The sequence below is a fragment of the Strix aluco genome, chromosome 1 (assembly GCF_031877795.1).
Source record: "Strix aluco isolate bStrAlu1 chromosome 1, bStrAlu1.hap1, whole genome shotgun sequence".
Lineage (NCBI taxonomy): Eukaryota > Metazoa > Chordata > Aves > Strigiformes > Strigidae > Strix > Strix aluco.
The window spans coordinates 58,058,918-58,085,067 of record NC_133931.1 but is presented as its reverse complement, the minus strand read 5'-3'; the positions used below and the strand labels follow the sequence as shown (position 1 = coordinate 58,085,067).

The window sequence follows — 26,150 nt, the reverse complement described above, 5'->3', positions numbered from 1 at the left end:
CTCTGGGAAATCGTGATGAATTGGGGAAAAATACAATCCTCTTTCGAATTTATGTGAACTTTACAATTGATTGCATGTAAAATCATATCACAATGTTCCACTTTTCTTTCTGAAAGAGTGTGACATCTACTTTCAAGGAAGCACTGTTTTATGTAAATATGATTATCTTTATATCCTGAGGCCTCGGCAAGAAAACTGAAACCAACCCCACCACGGCCACGCAGCCTTCATGAAAGGATTCTGGAGGAAATCAAGGCAGAGAGGAAGCTACGTCCGGTCTCACCTGATGAGATAAGGCGTAGCAGGCTGGGTAAGCACACTGCTAGTTCTTACCTGCAGCATCCACAGAAAATTTCCCACATAAGAAGCAGTAATATTAGCAATGTCTGTGTAGATGTCATGGAAGATAAAATTATTCTCATCCCTTTAGAAAAAGAAAGAACCTACAGGCTTTGTTAGGGCTATGCAATCTTTGTGCTAAGTTATATTTAAAAATAAGATACTGTTTTCATGTAAGTATTAGATAAATTTAATGGCATTATAGTGTTTGTTGCACATGACAGTTAATATTAGATTTGCTCAGAATGGAATGGGTATTACTTCTGCCCAGTGCAATATTCCTTACATATCTGCAAGTAATCTTTACATGTCTGGTTTTGATTAATTTTATTCTCTTTGTTTCCTGTTGTTAGCATCATCAACTTCCTTAATTTAAAATCTGCTTATATTTTGTTTGCTGAATCTATTGCTTTTATTTTGAATCTAAATCTTTGCTTCATTTTCCAAGTTATGGAATGTGTGTTTGTATATATTTTCAGCAAATAATTCAGACTTGCACTACAAAGCATTTAATTTCTGCAGTATATGTTCAACAACCCACTATGAAATTATACAAATACTATGCTTTCCAACGATCACCAATTTACATAAGTTCAGTGGTTCTGATGACAAAAGCATGACAAATACAGTCTTACATTGTGACTTACGTTTCTTTAAGAGCACAGTATTTATCTGTATCAGAAAAACTGAGCTAGCTGGATTTTTGAAGAGCAAAAGTGGCATTTTATGGCTGAAAAGCATGAAATAATCCATGTATGTACTCCCTATTGCTGCTTTTTGCTGACTGTTCATGCTTGCCACATGTGCTTAAAGGCACTGGTCCAGATTCATGTGGATTGTAACAATCCATTGTCTTTGGAGAAAAACAGTTTCATCAGTCTTGCTTTGTTGAATTGTTTTTGAAATGCTTGGTAGAGTTTGGTGAATGCTTGGGTGCATTTTTAAAAGCATGGTGGTTTGAATATTGTTTCTTTGGGCCTTCCAGTTTCTGGTTTGGGTTCAGTTTATGATTGCTGTATCAATTAATGTTTGTAATAGGCCTAGACATTTTTCCTAATGTACAAAGCTTCTAAAAATGTGGAACAATGCCTTTTCTTCCAAACATTCAATTTCAGTATTTTAAATGTTCTCCATCTGGGAAGTATCATGTCCTTTCAGGGACAGCAGATTTGATCTAATAGATCTTTAAAATTTCTAATTGATACAAATGACATCAAACCCATTTAGTAATCAGTTTCTAAAAACAATGTCAAATTTTGGAGTATTACTGGTTAGGGCTTCATGGGCTCATTTCAGGGCATGGCCTCCAATGAGGGATAGCTGTCTTGCACCAATTCTTCATTTTTTATTAAAGAATTAAATTTCTGAGGTTTGAAACTGTGGTAATTCCCCTTCAGTCCAGTGAATTGTTTGGATTAAATGCCATATTACTGGAGGTGTAAAAGGGCACGCATGCAAGTTTTATTTCCCAAGTCTTTATTTGCTGCTGGCACAAAGAAAAGAGCAAAAGGCCTTGAAGGTAGTTTTATCTTGTGCTGAAATATGAGGTTTTGTTCTTTCTCACATCAAAATGATTGTTATGTCCAAAGTTCCCTTTAGAATAAAATGTGTTTGTGCAGAATTGGGAATGGAGTAATGCTAGTGACATTCAGTATGGTACAGATAGATCAGCCACATAGTTTAGATGACCACTGAATGTCATTTAGTGTAACAACATGTAAGGTAATGAGGTTTAAGGACTATAAATCTAAGTAGAAACACCATGTGGGGCACTTGCACCATCTGGAGAGAAATATTTGTTGCTATTAAAAAGAAGGAAGAAAAAGAGTGTTAGAGTGAAATATTTGGGAATATAAAGTATGTTGCACATGTCCCAGAGTTACTCCTTGTTGCTCAGTTTATAGCAGTCAGGTGCACAACTACACTTGACTATTGGAGTGAGGGGGACTCTACTCTTGCAGTTCCTCCTTGGCAGTATGGGTGGACCTATGGCACGGATTTCCCAGTAGCCACAGGTTTTGTCCCTCTGCTCTGCACAACACATGCATACAGGTAAGATCTTCTGTACCCTGAGCTGCCACTGAGAAAAGCCAGCCTGTGGCTGGCTGCTCTCAGTCTAAAACTTCTTTGGAGATTTAATTTAATCTTGGAAGCTGTTCTCACAAAGGGAGAGGTTTGAGTAGAAGAATTGGAGTGAGCTTTCAAATGACCTCATAAAATCATCAGAGTAAGCTATCGAGACAAACACAGCCTTGAGGTTCATGTCCTTTTACTTAAAAGCATGGATTTGTGACTCAAGCAAGTTGAGCTAATGGAGCTTGGAGAAAACTTTTTCATGTACATGTTTTATCAACCTTCAGTTAGGACTCAGCATTAGGTGATAAACACCCTTATGCTTTAACATGTATTTGCCTTTATGCTATGTTTGGTCAGGGATTTAGATACTGTTAATCTGTGACTGATGTTGTCTAGTTAATGAACTACAGGAAAAATACCCTGACTCCAAATTTGGCTCTAAGTCAGCCACCTACTGTGTTCACCACATAGATTTATTTTCATGAGCAAAACTTGTCCCAGCACAACCTTTTTTTAAACATCTTTTAATGCAGTGGTATGTGTGGCTGACATGCCCTTTCATACCTAAACATAGCTTGCATGTTTATCACCTTTCAAGTTAGACAGATAAGCTGATGTCAGTTTTGATTCATTGTTGTACATTCTTGTAACTGGGCTTGGCCTGCTTATTTGGATTAGCACATTGAAATTTTGTTTTCAGATGAGAAATATTTTGCGTGTCTGTTCCCTGAATTACACTGTTTAATTGGAAATATAGATAGGTGTTTCCAGAAATAAAGAACATCTGACCACTTTCTTGTCTAGGAATAAAATGGTTACAGACCCAAAAAGAAGAGGATAATATTATGGATACATTTAACGGCTAAGTCCACCTAAGGTTTTCAAAAAGAACAAGAATCAGCACAAATCACACTGTGTTTGGCCTTTTTTTCCATCCTTTTCAAGGAAACTACTGCTCAAGTTCAGCTTGAGTGTCTCTCTTTATTAGTTTAATTATAATCATCGGAGATTATGCTTAAAAAAATTAGAAATATCTTTATTTCAGGTCACTGAAACTTGTGTGAAATGTGGCTTTGTACTTTCAATTTTTTTCCAGCTCTGTCTCCTCTCTCTCTTTTCCTTCTCCCCTTTCTCTGTTTCATGGCAATTTAATTGAAAATATTCCATTTTTAAGATACTTGCCTCTTGTTTTAATATTTGATTTATTGAATTCCAAAAACCTCATTCTACAACTATGCAAATATATTTATAATTGCTCTGTTTGCAAGTCCCATTTATGCTACTGTAGTTTTCAGACTTTGAGCTATACTACAGTAAAGCAATAGCATGTCTGACACATTTTGGATTTAGGCAACAAAATTCAAAATGTCTCAAGTGGAGTTAATCTTTTGTTTTCATTACTCCTCTGCTTTTCTAATAGCTGAATCGTTTTCTTTTTGTTGTTTTTGTTTCTTTTTTACAGCAATGCGGCCACTTAGCATGTCTTACAGTTTTGACTTGTCAGGTAAAAGGTGCAACAACACCTGACGTGGTTATTGTGCTTATTGTGAAATTTGTTCCATCTGTTTGTTGAATTCCCATTTAAGAAAGAAACTTGAAGGGATTCTTCCAAGATATGGTCAGTGAAAATAAAAATTAAGATAAATTACTTATTAATACCTACATTTCCCTTGCCACAAAAGGACGACTAGGTATAGGAAACAACTGTATTTCACCTGAATTAGAGTGCTGGAATTCTGTTTAAATAATCAAAATAAGGTGGCCGAGAGCTATTCCAAACTCTAGAAAGGATTGCAGAAATCAGTGTCACCTTCAAGTCTGATTTATTTATTTATTAATCTGACCTTTGTGTCTTTACACTCACTTTTTGATTAGACTGTCTTTTGCAGTACTTCATTTGTAACGAGGATCCAAAAGCTCATTTTGAACTCATTTACCTTTCTAGATTAAATGAAATACACCTATGAATGCTAATCTAGAAAAGAACTTCAGTTCTTTTGAGCATCATTACAGTAAATGCTTCGTGAGTCATGAAATCAAAGCCGTTCACTCAAAAGAGGCTAAACCTTCCTTTACTGGTTAGCAAAATAAGTTGCTAAGGTTTGCTGGTAACAGCTGATACAGAGGATTCAATAGCTGAACCTTCATCACCTATCTAATATCAAATTTAAAGTTTCGTCTTGGTGGGCCATTAGTTAGGACGTGCAGTAACTGTATGAACATGTTCTACTTCAGAGACAACAACATCAGAGAGAGTTTGTGCCTACTAGCCAGAAAATAAATTCATTCCTCCCTGACTGTACACTAACTTTCCAGGATACTCAGGCCCAACCCCTCACTGAGGTTGAGAATATTCTACATTAGGCTCAAAGGTTTGTCCTCTGAGGACAGCTCTTACGCTAGCTCTTACCTAATTTCCTCTAGGTGACTCCTGAGAAAAATAGTCTCCAAATAAATCCATGCTCTCATTTTGTGAAGAAGCAACAGCAGCTGTACCCTCCCCACTTCCTTCCAGTTGCATGTAGAAACATCTCATCTGGGCCTTTTGCAGAGTTTTCATCCTCCCTTTCTCCATGCACCCTTTAACCTCATGTAGTTATTTTTCCCCATAGAAAGGCATAATCTGACTGAAATGCTACCATATTGTGAACTAGAAAGACTATATAAAAGTTTTTTGATTACCATAACAAAAAAATTACAGTAGTTTTGTAATATGGAAGTCAAGTTCACAAGTGACCTATCTGTGAACATGGCTTCATGTTCTGGCTGAGCCAAGTAAACAACTTGCCACTGTCAAGAGGTGAGGAGGGGCTCTCGCTGCTCCCTCTCCTCCTCATGCTCCCCTCTAAGCGTGTGATTCTCCCTCCTTCTCTGTGCCAGTCCTGCTCACTTATTCATAAGATGACCTGATTAAACTCATGTAACCCAGGAACAATACCTATATTTTTTTACCAGCTTGGTTTTCTGTTCTTTTAGTGATTTAAACCTGCTTACTATCTGATCAGATGATCAGAGAGCTGGCTGAGGGCAGGTGATGAGCATGGGTGGATGGGAGGAAGGAACAGGCTCTCCCCGTCAGAGGTGGTGGCAAGCTGTTAATCCAGCTCAAGCCCTTTTGTGAAACCTTACACTCATGGCGTATTTTACAGCTACTACAGCTGTCTGGTGGGATTCAAATTATATATGTGCTTGGTATCATGTTTTACTCCACTGAAAGCTGAAGGGTCCCCAGGGGTTCAGATAATAGCATAAACAGGCAAACTTCAGTTTTCAAAAAGTATTGCTACTTTCAGATATGCCAAAAGTTCCTTCAGTTTTAAGACTATAAAACTGAATGCACCAGTGACCATCAAAAGGGAAATGTTCAGATCTGTCCTTCTACATGTGTCTGTGTGCTTCTTTTGCCTTTTATTTCTAAGAATCCTGAGACATCCTCATGTTTAAATTCAAACAGTATTTTGTAAAATCTCCCTTCATAATCCATTAATTCATTACCATAATGTTTTTATTTTAAAGAAGCAGCTTCATAGCAATCTATACTGTACTTCGATTTGCTCTTTTTGACTGACCACCGAAGAACTCTTCTTGTTTTCTTTATCCATCTTCCAAATGTGATTGGTTTTGTTTTTTCAAGTCACGTGGTTCTCATATCATATGGTGTGACGGAGTGATCTGATAAATTGTCTTTAGAAGTAAATTCAAGATGATTAAAACATTCCAGTTAAGTAGATGTGAAACACCAGATGAGCAGTACAGATGAATTAGATGGGTTGGGATGTCGATAGTAAGCAGATAACAGTAGTTTTAAATGTTGTTGCTTTGTGTGCTTTTACTTTTTTCATTATTTTGGAGGTGGGGAAGCTATACCGTGCTTTCATCACTGTTTCCACATATTTGCTTTTTCACTGCTTTCATTGCTCTCTGCTTGATGGAATTGCTGTCATAAAAAAAGGCAAACCAGCTGAAAAACAGAAGTGTTTCCTACTAAGTGCTAAAGGACAGGTGCAGGCTTATATTATGCTTGCTGCCTGTGACTGGGATGATGCAGACAAATTCTGAGAAGATCTTTGCTGGCACTGAGCCGGTGTAGTTGGTATGGCACAGTGCCTGGCTCCATGCATCTGCCTGCTGTTATCCTGAAGAAGAGAGGAGGGGTGCCCGGGACCTTCTTTTACACTACTGTTTTGTACTGGTAGAATAGAAGGAGCAATCAGTAGCCACCTGTAATGAGAGTAATCTGAGGGATACTCATCAGCTAGGGACCAGGGCAGTCATTGCCCACTTCCTCTAATAGAAAAATAATCGACATTAAGCTGCTTTTAAGCTAACTATGTTGAATGCAGCTCAAAAGAGCAGTCATTCCCACTCTTAACACTCAAGTTCTTACCTCAAAGCTGTATGCACGGCTGCTTTGAAGTTGTTACTTCAGAAACAGTCTGTACATTTTTTGGGTGGAGGGAGTGCAGGGAGAGAAGAAAAAGGAAACTGAAACATTTAACGCCAAATTTCATGGGGATTATTCCTGTTGTTCTGAACCCCGTGAGGTGATGTGTATCACTGTTGGCTTTACATGATCTGTGCCTCAGACCAGTGTGAGGAAGGAACTCCACCAGGTCCTGGTAACCTTTTAATTTAAATAACACAATAATAAATGTGATGCAAACACCAGCAAAAGACTAGCAGTTTGGTATACTGATTTATTAGTTCTCAGGTTTGACTTCAACATCTAAGTCCATTGAAAGGAACAGCACATCTCTGTTACCATTGTTCATTATGTAATCTTTCCCAGTATATTATCGTCATCATAACTAGTAAAAAGTAAACCTATATTAATTCTGGAAATCCATTTTAGCCTTCTTTTGAACTCAGTGTAAAAATGATAAGGTTGAGGACTTTCTGTTTGCTGTATAGAACAAATTTCAGGTTTCTGTTGTCATTATTTGCCAAGGAGATCTGATTAGGAGGCAGACAGCATATGGTTACATGACTGCTGTGGTTTGCATGTAATCTGTGGTCTGCTTAATTCCTTGTTTCGTAAGAGTCGTAATCTTACATGTAAATAAAGGTGCATCTCATATTATCCTAGAGTGGGTTTTTTGTCTCTCCTTTCTTAAGGCTGGTCAAGGAAGGCCAACACAAAGATCAAGTAACCAAATCAAGACCTTCTCTTCTTTCATTTGCCTGTTGTAATGATAGCTTAGAAGAAACTCAAAAGAAACCAAATGTTTTCATCCAGTTTGCAGGTACTGTTCATTGTACTTGCTGCCTGAAAACACAGAGAAATGACACTCTCCCACTGTGTCTGACTCTCTAATAAAATCTTAACCCCGGGCTGTTACTCACACAAGGCCTTTTTTAATATCATTTGAATCATCTTCAAAACATTTAGATCTATGAAACTAGAGATTGTGAACTACTATCCATGAAAAAAAAAAAAAAGTATTTTTTTGTTTCAAAGAATTGTCCATTAATCTTTCATATTAATTTTTATAAGCATTAGTCTATTGGTTGTTTCTGACTTGTTTATCCTGATTAATTTTATCTTGTTTACAATGATATACGATTATTTGCCACCCGGTAATGTTTCTGTTGTCTGAGTACATCACTAAAATAGCTTAAAGTAATAATTTTTTGGTCTGTGTCTGCTAACAAATTCTGGTTTTAATTTTGGAACAAGTTATTTTTGTTGAAATCTGTTTGCTGAAACTGTAAGATTTCAAATTCCTTTCTTTAAATTATGATAATCCCTTTGTTCATGTATATCCAGTACTGTAAGTGCAGGAATGATAAACTGAACTTGACCACTGTTGACAAAACGGATTTTATAAATTGGATGTTTTTCTAATTTTACTCTTTTTTTTTATTTATTCTTTAGTGCTTGCAAGTTGTAAAAACTCCTTTTTTTTTTTTTTTTTTTCTTTAGACAAAAGAATGGTGATAAATGTTGGGTTGGAATATGTTGGGTTGGATAAATGTTGAGTTGGAATATGGTGGATTGTCTTCTCGATTTACCTAAAACTTTTCTGGTCTTTCCGAAGACTTATAAACCAACATACGAACAACTCATACATGTGTGAATTTAACAACTGATTTAGGCTTTGTAGATAGTGATTGGCTACATAAATTCCCTCCAAAATGGATCAGAAGTTTCCATTTTTGAGGCCTAAACTCTCAGAAAACAAAACAACACCACCCACCCCCCCACCCCCCGTCCCCCCCCCCCAACCAAAACCTACAACAAAACCCACAGAAGACAATTTACAATGTACCCTGGATATCCATTCCATCACCTCCTATAGTGCTAGGGGATGTCTGGTGGATGTTCCCTCCTCTTTCCTTTCCCCAGACCTATCGTGTGTTTTATTTTTTTGGAAGGAAGGCAATACTGTTGGCCTTCCCATCACTGATTCTCTTAGTGAGTCCAACAGTACTTACAGGCCATTCTTCACCCTCCCTGCCATCAGGCAGGGGAGTCACCAACCAGGAAGTTTTTCGGAGAAGGGACACCACCTTTGGCTGTTGTGTTGGTGGTGCTGGGGCTGCTTCATTGGACTGTCTGTTCAGGAACCACCCTGTGCAATCAAGAGACAAATCAAAGGTTTTTCTCTTGCTCATTTGGGAAACCCTGAGCTTCTTCAATCAACTGCCTGCCAGCTAATTATGAGGTCTCAAGAAGTGGTATTGGCAGCAGGGAGGTGAGGCAGTTCAGGTTTTGTTTTCCTGCTGTCGCTTTCTGGGATTGCGTTGAGCAGTTGTTAGAGCAGGAATGCATTTGATGTGGAGGACGCCCATGCTCTACTCGCAGAAATCTAGGAGGAAAAAAATGACCTATAAGCCATAGTGCTAGTCAGGACACCCATTAGCAAAGCCTTTGAAGATAGGAACTAAGGGTTAGAGAGTCTAAGTCTTTGATTGCAACTCTTTGTAGGGAGGACCTGAAGGCAGTAATAACACTGTAGTACACAGATTCATAGGCTTGGAATGTCACCATGACTTTAATAGTCCAAATAATCACCTTTTCTTATACTCCCAGTTGAAGGTATGATTTATAGAGGAACTTCAATATATATCCTGTCCTTTCTAGCTCTGTTTTCAGCGTTTAACAATAACCTAATTAATTCTTTAAAATATATACTGATTTAACTTATTCCTTTTCTTATTCCTTTTCAATAGCTACTCCGGTGAGAATGTTGTAAAAGAGACCTACTACTGCAACTGAGGCTTTGTCTAGACTGTGTAGTTTTAATTTACCTAGTGCAAGAATGGCTTTTATCAATGCAAATTGTGTTGTAGCAGCAGTGACTGAGTCTGTTTATACCAGGGCAACTATGTGAGTAACTCCAAATGATGTGTGAGTACTTACATTGTTGGCACTGGGGATATCTGGATGATATCATTTCTCTGTCATAGTCCTCCCAGTAACCTAAGGTACAAGTCATTTGACCTTCTGTGCCTCTTTTCACCAGGTATAAAAATGGGAATAATAACTCATCATTGCCTTAGCCTTAAAATACCTGGAGGTACTTTGTTATTACAAGACTGGGGAAGGAGTCCTATAATTACATGGGTAGAAAAACACATTTGTAGAAAGACCAGATGCTGAGGCATACATGCAAATGGGAGCTTAAGAGCTTCTCTTCCTTCTACCTCCGACATAATTTTCTTCAGATTGTAATGCTGCACTTCGTACTTTTACAGGGATAAAACTGATTTATCAGACCAAACTGTAAGCTCTCTTAAAATATCAAAGCCTAGGTCATTATCTTAGTGTCTAAGCACAGGCTAAGCACAGCAGGCCCAATGCTTACGTTATCCAAGATGCATCTTCATTGCATGCTGGCAGAAATCCCTAGTAATTCACTCAGTGGCATTACATCCTTGTAAAACTCATGTAGATGAAAATGGAGCTGGAGCCTAATGTTTCTGCTGTTACATGAAGATTAGACATCACAGACATATTTTTAATATAAATGACCATGCAAGCCTAAGAATTGTGCATATTTTTGATGAATGCTAGTTATTTAGCTCATTTTCATTCCTTTTCTGTATACTGCAAAATAAAGCGTAGTTCTGTCCTCACAGGAAAAACTAGGTTTACTCCATGCTAAACCTCCTAATTTTTGTGTGGCGTTGTCTTCAGATTCTCTGGAAGCCGACTTGTCCAGATACGGTTGTGCATTCTTCTGATACTTGTTATATAGTTAATTATAGACTATAAGTTGAAGGAAGGATATTTTTGGGTTTAACACAGGATTTTTATTTTAAAGTTGATTGGTGTTAGTCTGCTGCTTTTTCCACTGCTTTCATTCTTTCATGCTGCTTCTGTGCCACAAGCTATTGCCTGTAGTTCTCTGAGCAATGTATTGCTAAAGTAAAATAATTGCACACAAACAACTATCACAATGATTTTTTTTCCTTTTGTGTGTATTGCCTTGACAGTAAGATTTGAGAAGGCAAAATTAAGTACAAACACCAACTGTTCTGTTTCTTTTGCTAGATGTATCTACACCAGAGGCTGGAAGAAAGTTAGTGGATGCCTCTGTAGTGAACGGTGGCCTGGCACCACAAGGAAAGCAGAATGGGGCCACACAAGTGACAGTACAACGCAAGAGACTCCTTAAGGCTCCCACGTTGGCTGAACTTGGCAGCTCAGATTCAGAGGTAAAAAAATCAGGACACAACTTGCTTCTTGATTTGTCAGAATTGATTGTTATTCCTTAACCGGCTGAATTGCTCGGCTGAGAAGTAACTTTAGAGATTATCATCTGAATTTTCCATGACTGCTTTGTCAGCCCACAGAATTTCAAAAATATTAGATAAGACCTCAAAACTTAGAATATTCTTTGTAGAGATAAAATGCTAATTTTGGCCTTAAACCCAGTATTTACTTATTTTTCTAAATGCCCAGTATCTGTCCACAGTGTATATGTAGCAATTATACTTTTGGGAATATAGGCAAATGTGTTGCACCCTTCTGGCACCCATGCAGGAACTGTCACTAAAGGACTCAGGTGTGAGGCCACTGTCACAGTACCAGCTATTAAATAAAGAGCATCAGCTGTGCCAGAGTGGTTGCAGTTTGGTCAGCATGTTAGTTTGATATATAGGCTTGGGAAGTAACATCCAACAAATGTTTCATAGACAGGGACAAGCAAATACCACTTAGATAGAGAAACAACTTTTGAATCCATCCTCTCTCAATGGAGAGTTAAAGATTTTAAAAAGCATAAAAAGGAAAAAAGCTTAAAAAAGCTATCTAGCTTGAAAGCTGCATTATATATGATCCTCAAGAAGTACCAACATTACATCCTCAAGAATGAGCTTTGTCTTCTGGACCAGTGGTATTATTAATTGAGTTTGAAAGTTAAGCTGTCTGGAAAGCACATGCAGGCAGGGTTTATTCACAGAGGCTGATTTTAGCCTGGGGAAGGCAGTCTTCCCTGACTCTCTTTCTCTATAGTAAATGCAGAAGGAGGGGTTTCCTGACAGGGCACTTACAAAAGCGTCTAAGCTGGAAGATAGGAGGCTGAGGAGAAATATATGTGGGGAGAAATTTATCTCTTTGCATACTTTCTTGATCTTTGAAAGGTTGGCCCTCTTTGTATTAGGGGTTATCCTATGGGTGACTTATGTGGGTGCATATTTGGTGCATCTGTTCTGAAAGCAGAAGAGATTTGCATTCTGAAATCTCTCAGCAGTCTTTAAAATTACAATAGAGGCTATATGAGGTTTTTTAATATGAATGAAGCTGGGCAGGCTGCAGGAATATTAAGACCTGTCAGTGAGAGTTGGATCTTGAACTTACAGCTTCCCAGCTTGTAGCTCCTTGCATCCTGAAGCTAATGCAGCATGATATTTCACACGGGAAAAGGAGTAAAAGTCAGTAAAAGAAAATTCTGTAAAGGGAAATAAAGGAAGTGATTCTTGTAGGAGGGAAAAATAAGATGTCTGACTGTGGCTATTGATTAGGGAATGCTGTATAGGCAAGCAAAGTCATATAGAATAAGCTCTGGAACATAGAGCAAAAGAGAAATTTAAAATAAATCAGGCACATCAAGCTGTCATAGGGAACAGATGCTGTACTGGTTTGAGTCAACAGAAGTAGCTGATGAAGCAATTAAGACGCTCAGCAGAATACTGGTTGGGGCTCAGGAACACTGCTAAACTATTGTAAATAAACAAGCTGAAGGGAGTTTGGGTGACATTTTCTGAGATGTTGAAGGGGGTAGGACACAGAACATTTGAAGAAAGTGACTCTGTCAAAATGTCTTATTTCTTTCCTGACTTTTACTTTGTATGTAACACACAGAAGAGTGTACGTGTTGTCCTGTTGCCTATAAATGACTCGGCCACCTCTTTGCCTGCAATTTGAATTGGGCCTAACCTATTTAGAGTTACTCACTGGGAGTTAAATTGTCATTACAAATGCCCTAAATTACAGACTGCAAATATCTGCACTGCTGAGCTATGGACCTCCAAATGAGCTATGATGCAGACACGTTTTCTTCCCCCTGCATCCCCTTTGTTCTTCTCTCAGCTGTGTTGTGATGCAGGCTACGCCCCAACATTCAGTGTTCCCAGCCAGCGGTGAAAGGGAAGGTCTAATACAGCCCTATGCCCGTTTGCTGGCAAGGAGGAATATTGTATGAATCGCTCTTGCTTTCTGTCCTTGCTTTTTTCTGCATCATCATTAGGATCACAGTTTCAGAGGGGGAGCAGGAAATGCCATTTTGCTTTGTCTGGCTAAGAGGAGTAGCAATCTAATAGTAATTTTTGATACAGACATAAAAACGGTATCTTCCTAATGAAGCTACAGTTACCTGGACAAAAATCATGTCAGTAACATATTCGTATGTTTTAAGGTGATGCCTTTAAAGCTGCAGCTTTCTCAAATACATGTAAAATGCTAATTGTTTAGCGCTCTGTGGAGAAATGCACGGTCCTGGATATTGGGTTGATCCAACATCAAATATAAAATGTCAGATAGTCTACCATAATAGTCCACAGTTACAGTATTGATATGAAGAAATTCATATGATGGCTCATCAGTGCTTCCTACACAAGACTTCATTCTCAAAAAAGCCTTCCATGTTTGAGAAATCGTAGAGCAGTAATAGCATTTTCAGTGCATGTGTTTGTGCACAGAAAAAGCGCACAAACATTTGAAATGGCAAACCAGGAATACCTGTTATCTAAGTAGATTGATATGTTAAATTTAACATACTCCTGGCTTCCATTCTCCCTGGGTTGGTTGTTTATACTTACTACTTTTTATACTTAGCCATTGGCTGTGACAGTTCATTCCATCTCATTCTTTAGAATAAGAAGTGTGGCTCCTGGAATCTTTCTTTCAGGTCTTTACCATAGAGGAGCCCCTTACTCTCTTTGTCCATTTCTTTCCCTCTGTTTTTTTGGTTTTTTTTTTTTTTGAGACTCCTAGGCCACTGGAATAGCCAGTGTTCATCTATTACGAAGGAAGTAACTAGAAATCCTTCACAACAGTGGGAGCAAGATGGAGACATCTGTGTGCTACCTAGTTTTGCAACATGTGACTGAGACGTCATGTCCATCTTGAGTTCAGAAGTGGAATGAAGAATGGTCAATAGCTATTTCTTCCCATTGAAAGATGGCAATTATCCAAATTAGATGGACATGTGAAACATTTCTGTAATCCCTATTTTAGAGTTTTACATTAAAATATATGTAGGCTTTTGATATTCTCAGTTGTGCACCTTGTTTTGTCTCTCTTCTCTCTGTCCCAGTGTTTCAGACACAGGAAGAATGGAAGAAAAAAAGAATAAAAAACCCCAGAAAAGCATGAAAATAAACTCAATGCATAGACTGTTGCTTGAATCATGATTCAGTGTTTTGTAGAACTCTACAGCATAAGACACCAACAACTGAAGCACTTGTAGTTTTTGATCAGGACTAGATAGAGTCCCACAGAACAAGAGACTTCTCTAGAGCCGGGATTGCTTGGATTGTGCTCCAGATACAACTGTTCCCTGCCTGATCCTCAGAAAGCTGTCTCTGAAGCTCTGGTGCTCTTCGTTCATAAAAATGAGCAGCACAGCACTATGGTTATGTTTTTTAATTTGATAGGTTACTTAGTTCTTTGTCTTAGCTTGTTAGCTTCTCCAGCAATGGACAAGTAGTCTTCCAGTCAGAAGAATCTGACTTCTACAAAGTGAAAAGTTGAGTAGTTCCCTTTGTCCAGGGGTTATTCTCTTTCACAAAATTTAAATTTTTAACTCTAGACTTGTGAACATTGTTCCACCCCTTCTAAAGAACAGTGCATCCAATTGTCTTACAAGTTCTCCAGTGGTTGTTTAAGGCAACCGTGCAGCATGAAGTGATATGCAAAGCTATCTGAGCTAGCTCTGTAGCTAAACTGTGCTGGTTTCTGGAAGTAAAATAGCTGGTGTAGCTAAATGTGCTGCTCAAGCTTCCCTACAAGCTCCCCATCGTAACTGTTTTGTGCGGTCACACTTGATCTGTTACAGTGAATATATTGTTTTGGGGTCTGAGCTGGTTTGAGTCCCTTTGCAGAATACTGTGTTATGGGATGTATGTGGGAACGGTGTACATCAGTGTCCTCACATACAACGCAGACTCTTGGGCTAAGCATAAAGTACAGATCACCTGATGGGAATTTGTAGAGGCCTCTGTGCTGTGATGCATGGTGCTCATTGAGATGATCCTGCAACTCTTCTTTTCTGACTTGCTGTTACCAAAGGCGGCAGTCTTTCAGCCAGTGGAGGTTTTCCTGCTTGCGATTCATGTAACTAAGGAAATCTACGAGAGAGAAGCTCAGTCACTTGCTGGATTTTAGAGCAGGTCACTTATTTGATCTGTAAATCTTGACAGTTTAAATGACATAAGTCTCTTCGGTTAAAAGCATTCACATTAGAGCTAAAGAGCATTCACACTCAGTCCTTCATCTCTGTTCCTTTGGGAGGCTCCTGTGATGATGTGTATCTTGCCGGTATCTGGTGGCTGAAGACAGAGTTTTTAGGGGAAAGCAAAGGATTTAATAATTTGGGTGCTTTAGATGTCTGAAAGGTGTTAGTCAAAGCCTTTTTCACTTTCATTCACTTGCAGGAATTGCTCTTGGCTGTTGTGATGAAACATGCTTATATGATGCATGAGTTTTCTTTTAAATACAGAAGAAAGGAGAAACGCAACAGGATTAGGGATTAGAGAACAGTGCAGTGGAGATGAGACTAATTTCTCTTTACCCAAGTCATTTGTATGAGTGGCTCTCATTCCTTTGGAGACCAGAGAAATCCAAGTGCTGATTCCTTGCCAAGTGTGAGAAATAAAGTTGAGTTAACATGTCTGCTGTAGCTACAAATCCTTAGAAGTCCTTGAATACAATGAGGAAAATTAACAGGTTACAGTGTATTCATGCACCTCTCTTCTGATCTTGTTCTTTCATGGTATAGTTAAATACACTGAATTCCAAACTATGTACCATTTATCCCAGTTTCAAAAAAAATTGAGCGTTGAAAATGCCATTTACTCAGTGCTGTGTAGTGTCAATGTTTTCCTCAGGACTTCTTCTAGGGCTTTGAGTGATTGAATGGAGCAAAATACCTTTGATAGCTTGTGATTTCTGTGTGCTAAGAAGCAGGAAGAGAAGAAAAAACAATCCCTGGGGAATTCTCTTTCTTTTCCTCTTGCCATACAGGAGGAATCAGTGCACAAATCAGCGAGTAGCAGCAGCATCTCTCCCTCACAAGTGGAAGACCCCTCTCAAGAAGGTACCAGCAGCAGAAAGAGTGAGTTTTGATGAGAACACCCAGTGGCTGCTTTTAGACACTTCTGTTGTCTTCTGTTCTATGAACTTTATCTGAAACTTTTATAGAAAGCTGAAGCTGAGTGTTGTTAATGGAATAAATCTCTAAAGCTGAACCCTAGAATCTGCTGAATAGATCAAATGTGATTAACGATTGGAAGGCATTAGCCTTCACTGTATGTGGATATCTTTGTGAAACAGGTTTCATGCTTGAAGTTGGTGTGGAACTGCAGAGGAAGTCACAAGTGAAAAGGGGCTAGTTTCCCTATGGTCATCTCGTAAAAGAATTTGTTGCTGCAGAAACACATTCTAACCTAAGACCCAATTTCAATGTTTCCTGCATCTCTGTCACCATGGCAGTGACTGTACTTGTTTGAAAGACACATAGCAATCACCAGTATTTCTCATAAGTACTTACTGGGAAGTGGGGAGGATCTGTTCTTTTTTTTCAGGCACAGTTATTGTAGGCTTTACTGTGTAACAATGTTTTTAATTTGTTTCCAAGTGGTTCAGTTTCAATGGAAAGGTTTTGTAATGAAACATGTTATCTGTGCCCGTGTTTTCTGTGGACCATGGTGAAATAAGTAGAATAAGCCAATACCCTGAAACATCGAATTTATTTGCAATGGTAGCTGGACAGTAGCATGCCCATATTTGCTAGGTTTATGAGTATTCCTATTCTCTCAACCTGGAGAATGTGATTAATATAATACTTGACTTGAAGATGCTCTGAGTATGGGTGTGAAACTTCAGCCATCAATGGTGGGAATTCTATCAAATCAATGACTGGTTTAAGTACTGAGCAATCTTATCCAACAGTCTGTCTTATAAGAACTAATTTTTTTATACTGGTTGAATCTTTAGTGCCTCCAAAGTTCTTGCCCATATCATCTACACCACAGCCTGAGAGACGGCAGCCACCTCAGAGACGACACTCCATTGAAAAGGAAACGCCAACCAATGTGAGACAGTTCCTACCACCTTCAAAACAGAGCTCCAGATCACTTGTAAGTGGAGTGGGTGGTAGGAGAGAGAAAAAGAGGCATGCTAAGAGTATAATGAAAATTAAAACTTGGCTTCAGTGTGATTAGAACTTGACTCAAAGAAAACTCCTCAATTCAGAAACAGCCCTTGGCTACTAAAGACATTGTGAAACCTAGATTTGAACTTTGTGTCTCTAGCATATTTATCCAAAATCCCAGGTACAGGTGCCTCAGAAAACATTTGCACTTTGATTAGGACTCCGGGTAAAGCCATGTGTCTTGATTTTATTTCAGAATGTTATCAAACCAGACGAACTTCACCTTACTGATCTTCCATTTGAATAGAGACAATTCCAAAGCAGTGATATATTTGGGGATTTGGGGGAATTTTTTAGTTGTTGGAAGTATTTTAGTTAATGTCTGAATGAATGGAATGGTTTCTTTTCCTCCCACCTTAAGAACTTGTGTGGTAATGTTTATATATATGAAAGCTCTTTCAGTAATCCAAATCAAGGTTTGTCTGTGTTACTTTGTTGAAGTTACTGAGGCAAGAACCTTTATTATTGCTTGAAAAGAAAGTACAGTACATTTGATCAATTAGCTTTAATTGAGAGCTGTTTTCCAACAGAGTATAAACAGCAAAGGATATGAAATCCTGGTTCGTTTATGCTGACATACTGATTAGTGCTTTGTAATTTCATGCAGGATATGTTCCTCATCTCTTTTTCTACCAGCAGGGCATCAAAGTATGCCCCATGAGGTGCTGGTGAATAGAAAAATCGATAAACACATCCTAGTTTTGAAAGGAAGGGAATATTCACTTGCCTTGTCTTGTAGTGCAGTGGTATTATTAGGCTTTGAAGAGTGTTTTTGTTGGCCCAAGAGATGGTGACTGGGATTCAAACCTATTAGACGATGAAGTTGAACAAGAAAATAATCTCAAATATTCCCACAACATGCTTCCTCCTCTTCTTTTCAGAGGCTCTGCTGGGTTTTGTTTATTATATCCTTCCAAGTAGAATGTAGTTGCTCATTCCAGGTGAAGGTCAGGTAGTAGCATGTTGATAAACACACAACAAAAGTAGACTTCTGCCAAACTGAACTTGGAGCAGGATGTATCACACCAGAACCAAGCTGAAGGCTTCCTTCAGCATGCATTTGGAGACATGATCATATAAAATGGATTGCCCATCATTGCCTGCTGCACTCACTATATATGGAAGCACAAGCTTTATTTTCTGATAGGCTGAGTCGTTCACAGACATACTGTTTAACGGGAGGAGGGGAGAGAGCATTATATGTTATACTGAGGCATTTGCTCCATCACACTTTTAGTGTATCTAAATATGTTGCATCATAATATTGATCTCATATGTATTTGAGGGAATTATGCAACTTAAAAATCTTATATATGAGACTGTTTATTTTAAATAGGTCAATCAAGTTCTTAACAGGACCTTTTTGATGACATAAGTATTTTTCGCTCTGTCAGTCTGTTCACTGACATATGCCTAGAAAAATACATACAAAATAAAACCATTGCAGAAAAACTAACCCAATTATTCCACTCCCTCTTAAAAATACTAAAGGAAAAGGGAGAAAAAGCCATTAGGTAAGTCAGGCTAATGTGGGAACACATGGGGAAGGTTTTACTAGTTTCTTTTGTGCTTGGGGTTTTTTCGTTTGTTTGGGCTTTTTTAATCTTTAGAGAACTGTCACCTCTCTTTGTTTTGGCTATGAAGTGAGAAAGAAGGAAAATCGGTAGTGAAATGATATTCTGTTAATAAGAACCTATTTTATTTAATGCCTAGAGAGCTAATTCTTTAACTTGGCAATAGTGCCCTCTAGGGTGTGACAGACAACTCCCACAATACTTTTATTTTTAGTTTTGGTAGATGATTTCTGATATGCTGGCACTGGCCCAGTTCCATGCTGTGGCTTACTGCAAGTCTTTCCTTCCCCGGAGGGATGCCAGCTTCTTTCCGTGGCTGCGCCAGATGCTGTGTATGTAACATTGCCGTTCCTGGAGTGAACGCTTCTCAATAAGTGCCGAACATGATTTACTTTATATTTGACTTCACACTTCTTCATCCCTTCCTCCAGGATTGATGGAGTTTCATTTCTTATCACCTGATCCTGTGACCGCAGTTTCTCTCCAAGGTGAAAGAGGCCTCGTCAATAAATAGCCCTCAATGCCAGTGAAAACAGGCAGGAGTTTGCTACAGTCTCTTAGCAGGATTAGCAAGAAACTGGTCTGCCTTGCATACTAACGATGGTTTTGTGAACTGGCATCTCATCAGACAGAAGGAGTTAGACCTAAGTAGGTGGGGAGGGGAAACAGACTTGGAAAGATGCCAAACATAGTCCTTTTGATATGTCACCCTCCAGCGCTCCATGGAAAGGCAGGGGCAGCTCAGTGATTTTTCAGGGGGTCAGCCTTGTGATGTGCTCACTGTTGTGAGCTGACTCAGTGCTTAATCAGTGAGATGAAGCCAGTGTCCTGCGTTGTACATATGAATGCCTTTGTAGTCTGTTTGCTTTTTTAATTATTATTATCATTATTATTTTTCATGACCCAGAGGACCAAAGCTAATGGTTTCGTTTATACACAGCATTCGCTTCTCTGCTTCCTATCTACTGTTCAGGTTCCTAGGATAACCAGTTTATTTCCAAGGATGACTTTCAGACCACTTTTTTCAACTATGCAAACAGCTTCTCTGCTCAGCTCTCATCCCGTTGAAGCAGCCATGTGTGGGGTGGCAGGGGCTATGTACTATCTCTGTGAGAGAGCTTTTGCCAGCAGGTGGAAACCCGCAAAGGTTTGCCTCTTTTTGCTGGCTTTGGAAATCACCTTCACCAGCATGTTCCCTCCTAGGGGAGCACTTCCTAAGCTGTGGCAAGAATTAAAGCTTAGGCTGGGACGTTGCACCTGATTGACATTGATTTCAGTGTGTGTAGGATATTTGTTTGTCTTCAATCACCTCACGGGGAAAAGAAATCAGTTCTGAAAGGACAGCAAACTAAAAATGCAACATCACAAGATTATCAATGGAACAGACCTTAAATGTTACAGCACATGAAGATTCTGCAGCAAAAATCCAGCAAAACTATTGTAATCCTTGGACTATGTTGAAAAGAATAAGGTTTTATGTTTCTAACAAGATACACTATGTAGAATGGAAGGGCATTTGCAATCTGTTTTACTTGAAAACCTACATATGGTTTTGGTCCTCAGCACACTTACATATCAGAACTTGTAGAATAACTAATAGCTATGTACTAGGGAAGGCAAATCCACTAAAAAGAAAAACTGAATCATTTTCCACTATGTAGAAGTGAACATGAATAATTTAATTTTTTCCTTCTTTTTCTTGTCTCAACCAGTAAGTGAAAGTGTAAAACCTGTTGGAGAGTTTATAGTTGAGATATCCAGCTGACTTCTTAGAAACTTGCAGTCTGCAAAAGCAACGAGAGTTTAGAGTGCTTGAATTGTGAATTGCAGAATTTAGAGGCCAGTCTGGCACTTCTTCGTATTGCAATTCACTGGGGCAGCTCATCTGATTGCCTAGTGTCACCCTATAATGAGAAGTTTTACAAGGAATGTATTAGTGTAAAAATGTGTTAGTCATAAGGAGCTATTAGGTGCATGTATGCTGAGAATGACCTACAAAGCACTTTATTTCACATTATGCATATGTAATTCTTACTACTTGCTTTTCCCGAGCAAAAAAAAAAATACACATACACACCTTAAGCGATTACGGTGTTGATAATAACACTGCACAGTCAAAGTGTTAAGCCAATTCTCATGAGGATCTTGGAAACTTCAAGTTCAAAATACTATTTCTAAGTAAGATTTTTTTTTTCCTTTAAAAATAAGAGTACTGACTTGTCTCTTTAATATTAAAATGTGTGTTGAGTACAGTTCCAGAAAATCAAGACCATTCAAACCACATTTTATCTTTAGTACGTTCTGTTGTATGCAAGTGTTACAGAGAGCTGAAGTTCTCTCACTTGGAGCTGCCTAACTTGAGTGTAGATTATTGTTGGAAGTTTGAGCAATAACTCCAAAGCATCTTTGTTTAATGAAGTTTAGTCAGTGCTTAGCGTAATTTTAATTAATTTCAATGGCTTAGAGGTAGTGTAGAAACAAAATATTTTCTTATGTACTTACTTCTATTCTGAAAAGGGAAAAAAAATATCACGCTCTTTTCTGAAATCAGCATAATATTTATCTTCCATTTAATGTTGCATTAACATTTTGTTGTCCTTGTGTAACCTCTGGAATTAAAACATTAGCATTTAAACATGTGAACATTTTCTATGTTTCCCCTGTTGCCTGCTAGCTATTGCTATTTGCTTCAGTGATAATCATTTCCGATTGGTACAACAACAGGCCCACACTATTCCCCTAGTACCTGCTCTACACCTGTAGCAGATCCGCAGACTTTCTTCCAAGGAGCAATATTCCCTGACATCATCGTTCTGTAAATTAAAGGAATGGGCGTTCATGAGGGGGAAGGAAGAGCTTCAAGTAAGAAATGTATTTCTAAATGACTTAAAGCTCTGATTGATTACAAGCATTCAGTCAGCCTCATTCACCTCGGACAGTTTCTCTCAGTCTCCCACGATGCAGAATCGAGGGGTGTTGCTGGCATTGTATGCATCACGCTTTCCCACCCACTTCCTCTCCCGTCTCGCCCCAGCCTTCAGCCGTGCCTTCTCCATAGCGAGGCAGTTGCTATGGGGAGAACCCAGAATGAAATGCTGAGGGCTGCTGGTTGGCTGCAAAGTTGCTCATAAGGAACAGAAGTTACTTTGTTTTGGCTGTGCAGTTTTACACCTCAGAGCAAACTGCAGTTGCTTTTGATGTAGTTTGTTCTTTCCAGACAACTAGTGATTCTATACCCCAAAGGTTTAGCTGGCAAATCTAACAAAGTTAATTCAATTCTAGTCTTTTGTGGGGTACCTTAAACAGAGTGAAGTTTCTTTGTGTTCCCTTTCTAGATAGGTAAGACAACAGTTTTTAAAAATGTGGTGGTTCCTAAATGCTAATGTTTGCCAGGTCTGCAACATGGAAAGATTTTCTTTTGAATCTAATGGAAAGACAGAACAGACCTCTGACTACATGGAAATGTAGCATTTCACTACTAGTCCAATTCATCACTTCAATTTGTAAACGAGATCTCCAAACTGTCAGCCACATCTTTGTATTTGCAGGAGAAATTTCCTTCATTTATTCAGAGAGCATTACATGTCATTGTCATTACTGCCCAGTAGCCCCTCTGGGTTGACTGAAAAGGTTCACTAAGCATAAAGCGATGGAAGTTCCCACAGAGGTTTCTGTCTTTCTGTTGGAAATGTATAATCAACTACAGGGCTGGATTACAAATTGGGTTAGTGCTTTTTATTCTCTGGTACCAAATTCAGGAGTTCTCTACTCAATATTCTCCTAAATGCTGTAATACAGAACAGATGCAAAATTTCGTGAGTGGAAGGTTGTGTTGTTATTCTCTATTTGAGCCTCTGCCATTATTAATGCAACACTGGGTAACCAGTCCTCCTGCTTTATATTTGCAGATTATTCTATAAAGCCTAAATTGTTACTGTTACTTTCCTGGGGCAGAAAGGAGAACTTTTCTGCCTGAAGTGACGTAATGTTTTGTAGTCTTGGTGGGATTCTGATCATGTGAGCACCAAGACGTGGTACCACTGAATAAAAATTTCTGCTAGAATGGGCTACTAACAACTTTCCTTGGCCACTCTGGGCATCACAGAGTCTCAGAGAAATTGCGTGTCTTCAAACAGTATACTTAAAAGTAACGCCATCTGCCAAATTACCTTTTCCCTTTCAAACTATAAACCTGAACATTGATTGGTTTGAAACAAATCTTCATAAGGAACGACTTTGAGGAGAAAAGATGAAGAAATTGTCATTGTTGTGAAGGCTGAACATCAGACCATCTAGGTCACACTTACACAGCCTCCAATGGTTTGGAACTCATGTGATGCCCATGAATGAGCCAGTGCTATTCCAGTTGGAAGGGAGAAACCCTCTGTTTCTGGAGTTACTAACCAGGTGGCTGGTTGTCTAGGTTGAAGTCTGGAAGAAGCCATTTGGCTTTGAAATAATACAGGTTTTTTGGCTTCCAGGAGGAGTTCTGTTACCCGGTGGAATGTCTGGCTCTGACGGTGGAGGAGGTCATGCACATCCGTCAGGTGCTGGTGAAGGCGGAGCTGGAAAAGTACCAGCAATATAAAGATGTCTACACTGCTCTCAAGAAAGGGAAGGTAGGGCTGAGGCTCCGAAGCTTATTGAGGGAGGCCGGTCACACAAGCCTCCCATTTACACATTTGTTTCTTACCCTGTATTGGAGAGAAAGAAGAGAGATCCACCAAGCATCCCCTTAAATGTATGACACATGGGTCAGCTTCCTTGAATTATGTGCAGAAACATCAAAACTTTTCATGGAAATAGCTTATTTGTTCAGATTGTTTATAAAAATGCAGTAACATCTGTAATTATCAGAGCATATTTGTGTGTGTATGTTTTAAACTTCGTTGACTGAAGTGATTTCTGTCACCATGCCTTCTGTGGTATTGCTTAGCATTTCTGTTTCAAAAAATAGAATTACAGATAGCAGTAGGAAAACTATATGAATCCTTACTATCAAGCAAAGAGGGAATGAAAGCCTGCAGAGAAGTCAGACAACATGTGACCCCAGAAGGAGGTTTAGTATTAGAGAATCCATTCACTAACACTTTTTTTTTCTGTAAACTGCAGATTGGGAATTGGTATTTATGAATAGAAGCAGTGTCCTTTTCTCACGCTTTTGACTAGTTCTGCTAGAATACCTCCAGGAACTGTATTTTGACTTCACAGTGTATTTTGCCTACAGGCCTACTTGTGTCTAGTATGCAGATTTAATTTAAAGATCTAATACATTTAAGGTGGAGGAACAAGAATCTTAAAATGTCATTCGTTAGATTCATCTGTTGCCTTTTGTCATGATATATAAAGCTTAGTAATGAGCTTTTATCAAATCTCAACATAAGCTGATGCTTTAATTAATTTACCCCGCTATTAAAATTGTTCACTTTTATTTCTAACCAAATTTATGTAGCCTCACCTGCATCTCTGGATCTTAATATGTCATCTTTTGTTTGACTGCACAAATTTTCATTGTTCAATGCCTTTCCTTCCTAGAAATGTTCTTAAGCTGTGATCCCTACCCCTCCTTTGAATAAACTGAATAGATGGGATTTATTATCCCACTTTAAAGCAAGTTTTCATCAAGTAGGATTGCTATTATAGCTCTTTCCTGCACGTCCTCTAGTTTTCAAGAATGTAGGATTGGAAGAAAATCATCAAATGTTGTCAGAGGCAAAAATTTTGTGTCTCAGATCATGACCCAGATGGTTAGGAACCACTTCCAGCCTAAATGTATTCATGTCTGAATTTATGGAATTTACGCCCATTTGTTCTTGTGTTCTTCCATCATAACAGTTATTCTTCCTTACTCCTGTTACTCTTACCTTCCCGTTGCTTTTTTGTGTAGTAATGATATAAACATCAGTGAGAGAGAAGTAAAAGTAAGTTAATAAATTAACTGGCAAGTATTTAATTTAGGTAAAATATTAAAGGAGTATTTCTAAATATATGAAGATACAATTCTGGACCATTCTTTTCAATATCATCTTAGAAGTGTGGACCCCAGAACTGGATGTAGTACTGCAACTGTGGTCTCACTGATAGCAGCTGATAGATGAAGTCATTACTGTGCGGGACCTTGCCTAACGTTGTGGACTCCTCTGTTCTTTTAGCTCTGCTTTTGCTGTCGAACAAGAAGGTTTTCTTTCTTTACCTGGTCTTACACTTGCCAGTTCTGTAAGAGGTAAATATTTAATATCTGTTAATAAACGAGTATGGTTTCAGAGGGACAACTTGATTTACACGTTAGGAACCCTCAAATGTTGCCACTGTATACTGTTGATTGCTTTTATTTCTGTAACATCTGATGTTAAAAAGAAATTATGCAAAAGCAGTTCCTTCCTAAGTGACAGAATTGCTTCCTTGGACTGAAATTCTTGGCTAAAAGTGAGAGAAACGCTCGTCTGTTTTTTTTATGCTCATGGGGGAGCGAGATGGAATTTACTCAGGCTCCCTAATCAACAGTTCCATAATATCTGGTGTTGGGGAAAACATTTCAAGGCAATTTACCTTTTATATTCTTTTTGGAGTATTGGCTGGGGGAGAAGGGAAAAGGAATCATTTGCAGGCAAAATGAAAAATTTTAAGTTGAACAGTGAGACAGTAAGTCTGGAGAGCTATGGAATCACTGACTTGTTGTCTCACTTACCAAAGGAGGTTTCTTTAGAGGAAAAACAGCTTTGTTTTTTTTAATAGCTTTTAATTTAGATGTAATTCTTGTTTAGCATTTCTCCTTGGTTTTGGCTTCGTGTTCTGAATGAAGTTATTACATTGAAGAAGCTTTAAAAATGGAAATGTTTGTTTAAGGGGGGGATGGAGGAGGATTCTAATTCCTGAAAATATTTATCCCTTATTCTTGATTTAAATGTAATTTTTCCCAGTGAAATGATTCATGCTCTTGCTTTCTTACACAGGCCTGTATGCTCACAGTGTTGCAAAAAAGTAAGTAAGCTTATGGTTAGACCCTTTCTAAAAAGCTGTTATCTTTGCAATGATCCTGCATGTTTCTTCTGCTATTCTCGCAGATGCGGTTGCCATCAAAGCCATATTCTACTCTCCCCATCTTCTCACTGGGACCTTCAACCCTGCAAAGAGGAGACAGCTTTATGAGGCCGGAGAAACCCTCTACCAGTCACCGCCATTCACTGCGGAGCATGTCCAGGTGAGAAAGAACCCAAGCTCATGTGCTTCCTAAGTGTTTCATATTGAGTTATCAATCATTAAGAAGATGCTGGCTACCTGT

The 26,150-nt window shown here is 38.6% G+C and overlaps 1 protein-coding gene across 3 annotated transcripts in view; it reads left to right on the top strand.

The window, feature by feature from the left end:
* SPIRE1 (spire type actin nucleation factor 1) overlaps positions 1-26,150 on the top strand; it is a 134,499-nt gene that overhangs the window by 100,939 nt on the left and 7,410 nt on the right. The window contains exons 8-16 of one of the 3 annotated variants that reach the window (XM_074822290.1): positions 181-310; positions 10,913-11,076; positions 16,106-16,178; positions 17,078-17,220; positions 19,842-20,015; positions 23,350-23,487; positions 25,021-25,091; positions 25,822-25,849; positions 25,933-26,069. In XM_074822290.1, the coding sequence (XP_074678391.1) occupies positions 181-310; positions 10,913-11,076; positions 16,106-16,178; positions 17,078-17,220; positions 19,842-20,015; positions 23,350-23,487; positions 25,021-25,091; positions 25,822-25,849; positions 25,933-26,069 (1,058 nt within the window). Of the gene's footprint in view, positions 1-180; positions 311-10,912; positions 11,077-16,105; positions 16,197-17,077; positions 17,221-19,841; positions 20,016-23,349; positions 23,488-25,020; positions 25,092-25,821; positions 25,850-25,932; positions 26,070-26,150 lie in introns of all 3 variants that reach the window. The other 2 variants (XM_074822280.1, XM_074822300.1) reach the window with 2 other exon arrangements.